The 4,572-nt window shown below is 34.0% G+C and overlaps 1 protein-coding gene across 1 annotated transcript; it reads right to left on the bottom strand.

Moving 5' to 3' along the window:
* Nucleotides 1-371: 371 nt before the first annotated feature.
* LOC115456138 lies at nucleotides 372-3,847 on the bottom strand. The gene is made up of 2 exons (XM_030185053.1): nucleotides 3,781-3,847; nucleotides 372-3,450 (listed from the first exon to the last, which is right to left on the bottom strand). Exon 2 carries the CDS (start codon nucleotides 3,426-3,428, stop codon nucleotides 762-764), a length of 2,667 nt encoding a protein of 888 aa, XP_030040913.1. The 5' UTR covers nucleotides 3,429-3,450; nucleotides 3,781-3,847; the 3' UTR covers nucleotides 372-761.
* Between the last annotated feature and the right edge of the window lie 725 nt (nucleotides 3,848-4,572).

Raw genomic sequence — 4,572 nt, 5'->3', positions numbered from 1 at the left:
CCTGTTCCTAAATTGAAAAATGTTGTTATTTTATACATATTTAAATTCGAAACGCTTATTTTTCAAATTACTCTCCATAAATGTTCAACTGATGTAAATTCTGCTCCAAAACTTCAATTTATTTTAAACATTCTTGCACTAAGTTGTATAAAAATAATAGAAATACACAAGGTCAAAGGTCATTTCATTCTATGTATGCTAGATTTAACTTTAAAGTTACGTATTAGTGATGTATTTGACTTTTTGTGACGTTCCCGAAAATGATGATGGCGTTCCCAAAATGATAGTGAAGTTCTCTAAATGACGTTAACGTTACCTGAATGAGCGCAACACCCGGTTTCCTAAATTTTTATGCATGAAAATAAAATACATTTGTAGTTATAACTTTATTTGTAGTTTAGAAATGAGGAACATGAGTATCCTTAAAATGATGAATGAGTATCCTTAATGGTAAACTTGAAATGTAATAATAATAAACTTTGTAGTTTAAATCACAAGCAACAGGTATTAGGAACTAAATGCTAATAGCACATTATTATTAAGATTATTAACGTAACAATGGATAAAATTAAAATAAAAAACGATAAACTTTGTAATTTCAAAATAAACAGACATTAGAAACATTATTACTATATGCATACTTGCATAACATCACAAAGTAACTTGAGTATCAAAGATTGAACTTAGCCCTACAATAATAAACCTACAAAAGACGTAAAAATATGTAAAAAGAGGAAGAGGATTATTTTTTATTACCCACATTACTTTTCAAATATGTCCATACTTTCATCAAAATAATAAAAGCTACGACTACCTTTTATCTGCAATTTCGGAGTGGGTAAAATTTTAACAACCTGTTCATAGGTGACATATGAAACATCATGTTGTTGCATTTTAAACATTTTTGTTGAGTTCTGCTGACAACGAAGAAAAGTGACTTTTATTTCACCATCCTCATCAACTGAGGTGTCAGCTACTGCCACGTATCTGTATTTAAAATTTTCATTTTCAGTTGGTACATTTACTAGCAAAAATGTCTTTGGGCGTATCAAGTTTGGATGCAAGTTTTCCTTGTCTTCTCCGTACGATGTACCAGCACCATTATCGTGATTCTTTCCATGAAGTCTATCTGAAATCGTTTGGAGATTCTCATCATCTGAAGTGTCTGATCCGTATACGGCGTTGTAAATGCTTACTCTGTTCAGGACCTCTCGATTCATTTCTATGTCTAAATCTATAATTTCTGACGGCGCTGGACTTTCTATTCCTCTATCTTCGATTGAAAATGCTTGGAGTTTAATTATTCGCAACAATTTTGAAAATTGATACAATAGTATGGATACATCAGAAGAATTCTGCCAGACAATCTTAGTTACATTCATGATTCCGGGGATAGCATCTATTTTTTCAGGTATTAAGTTTTTGATTGCAACTATTTCATCGTCCGTGACTTCATGTAGTAAAATAGTTGATTTTTTTAGTAAACGGACAAAATCTGCAGCTGTATTGACATCGTTTCCTCGTAGTACATGGTCATCAGCAGTTTTTTTCAGTACTCCTCCTACACCATCCATTGGCCCTTTACCATGACCTGGTTCACTGAATGTCCACGTCGAAGCAGTTATTTGCGGAAATTGGTCCGTTAAGGTTTTAATCCATAAGTAAATATTAGTGCGGTTTCGATACTGGGATGTGGGTCCGTCTGAAAACACGTGAAGGGTATTTACGTGAGGCCTGGTATCTAATATTTTCTGTAATGCTGATTTGAGATGACCCCATACAGCATGAGCTTGATGGTCCAAATTATCACTCACAGTGGCAAATGAAACAGTTTGTAGAGACGTATCTTTTTTGGCATACAAAACACCTGTGTGGATCGATAATTGACCTTTTGAAGCTCCGAATCTAATAGATTGAATTTCTTTCCCATATTTTGTCATATAATTTTCAGCGAAATCAATTTGAATCATTAGCTCTGTTTCTTTTAAATTATCTCTTAGTTCTCTTTTTGCTTTCAAGTTTTCGCCAATTCCATAAACATGTTTTTTCATTAGAGGAATATCCGCAGCTAAAGACATTTTCAAATCCTTGACTGTGCTTGTAATAGTACCTTTTTTAGTAAGTTTGATGGTTTTCTTCTCTCCTTTTATGATTCGGTCTTCTTTTGTTATTTGCCACTGAAAGTATTGAACGGTATCTTCATTGATCCCAGATTCCATTTTGATCTCCTTGCAATTATCACACAAACCAAACATACAATCATAAGAAGTAATGTCACAGCTGTACGTTTTTATCAACTGAGATGTAGAATTATGCAGCTCTCCCAGTCGGTTCAATTTGTTTAGTTTGTATTCAAAATTTTCGTGCCTTACACAAAGACAAGTATCTCGATCCTTTTTTGTAGGGTGCACTACCCAATAAGGCTTCTCTCTCAAAAGGGTCGCATAAGATACTTGAATTCCAGTCTCAGCACAAAATTGAGGTTGCAAAGTTTTAACAGTTTCTAGAAGCAATCGCTTTTGTTTGTGTCCTTTGAGGCAATCTTTCTTACCAGAACATATCCTGCTGACATCATCGCGCTCAAAAAACTTATGGATATCTTCACGAATCTGCTGAGTAATTGCAAGCGTTTGACGCCTCCGATTAGATATTAAAATGTTGTCTTTATTCTTATTTTTATATAGAAACTGTTTGGCAATATAACTTAAACGATGTTTTTTGATACGATTCCCACTGACGCATTTTTGAAAAGCTTCTCGCTGTTTAGAATTTTTTGGTAAATTTTCAGCAGTGTCTTTTAGTTGGGCTGTCAAAACCTGGCCAAATAATAGATGTTTACGAACTTCTGGAGTAACAAAACATTCTCTTGTAATTTCATCAACTTTGCGAGTAGGCGTATCAGCACAATGTTGAGATGCTCTTTCTTCACGTCTTCTGTTTCTCTCTACTTTTTTTCGCAACTTATCTATAGATTTTTGCATTTTTTGTATTTGTTGTTTCTGTTTTTTAATGATTCTGTATGCCTGCGCTCTATCTTTTTTTATTCGTTTTCTCCCCGATTTCTTTCTCAACTCGCGAATATCGCTTTTCATTTCATTTTCGGAAGCTGGGGGGCTATCAGCTAAAATATTTTCCATCATTTTTTTTTTCTGTCTATACTTTTGAGAATATTCTCTCCACGACTTTCTTTGTTTCCTCTTCTCTCTTTCAGTCATATCACTAATAGTTTTAACTTTCTTTTCAGCTTTTTTTCTTTGGTAATATTCCCTATCTTTCAGTCTTTTCATCTCTTTTTGTTCAGGTGTCATATTATCTAAAAACTTGCGCTTCCTTGCATTAGCCTTTTCACGATGCCTTTTATAAGCTACACTGTCCTGTTTTAATCGTTTTTTCGACTTCCTTTTCTCTTCATTTTTATCGTTTTCCATGTTACTCGAACTAAATTGATACCTAAAACCAAAATTTAGCACGGTTATGCTTTTTAAGCGAGTTAAAGTACCATTTTGTTCACATATTGTCATTTCGGAAACGGTCGTCACGAACGGGAGCGTTTCCGAAATGACCGTTCCCAAAATGACTGTCTGATACATATTTCAATGTCACGCTTGACGTCGCCATGTTAGATATTGGTTTTAGAGGTTATGAACAAGTGAGCTGCAATATTTATCACAATTTTGCAAAAAGTATGCAAATTTATGAAAAACTAATTATGAAACAGCGTTCCCGTAGTGACAGGGAATTAAAGTACGCTACACAAATATCAAATTGAATGGTACTTACCAACAAAATCAATATATTTTTTCCGTAAACACGACCCACGCCGTATTATTTACCAAGCGAACTTCACACTGTTGCTCCCTAACGCCACCTAGGGTATTTTGTTTTAATTATATCGACCAATTTCAACCGCGTTCACGGAATGGTTAGATAGTTGTCGGACAGCGTTTGAATAGCCAAAACATGAAGAAATTAAAATGTTATAAATTTAGTTTATAGATATATTGTTAATTTAATAATTTTCAAAGCTAATATTAGAATATGATATTTTTAATTCGTAATTGTATACATTTTTGACTTGTCTGAACTACGAAATATGGTTTACGGACGCGTTCCCGGCTTGATTATTTAGGCCTGTTTTTGATTAAAATCAAGTAAAAAAATATTATAGACAATAAATATGCTAAGTGCCATGTAGTTGTGCACAGTACCTATATTTTGAAGTAAATATTAAAGTAATATCATGTTATTTTATTAAGGAAATCTTTGTCAGAAGCATAATGTTCACCTCCGTGATTTTGACCCTTATACGTTTCAGTATTTTGAAAACATGAACATAAAACACAATGTTTATGATACACATTACACACTGCTGAAGAACAAATTGAAACAACTTCCTTTCTGCTGTATGTTTACTGATTCTTACAAAGGACTGTCATCAAAATACATCCCGATGAAAAATCCGACAAGCTGTTAGTGCATCGACCTTTGCCCCTACCGGCAAGCGTCACCGATTGATAACGCAGGTTAAATGGGCCGTGCCACCATACAAAGCCATGGGCCATCACAATGCCT

The sequence above is a fragment of the Manduca sexta genome, chromosome 14 (assembly GCF_014839805.1).
Source record: "Manduca sexta isolate Smith_Timp_Sample1 chromosome 14, JHU_Msex_v1.0, whole genome shotgun sequence".
Classification (NCBI taxonomy): domain Eukaryota; kingdom Metazoa; phylum Arthropoda; class Insecta; order Lepidoptera; family Sphingidae; genus Manduca; species Manduca sexta.
This window is presented reverse-complemented; position numbering and strand designations above follow the sequence as displayed.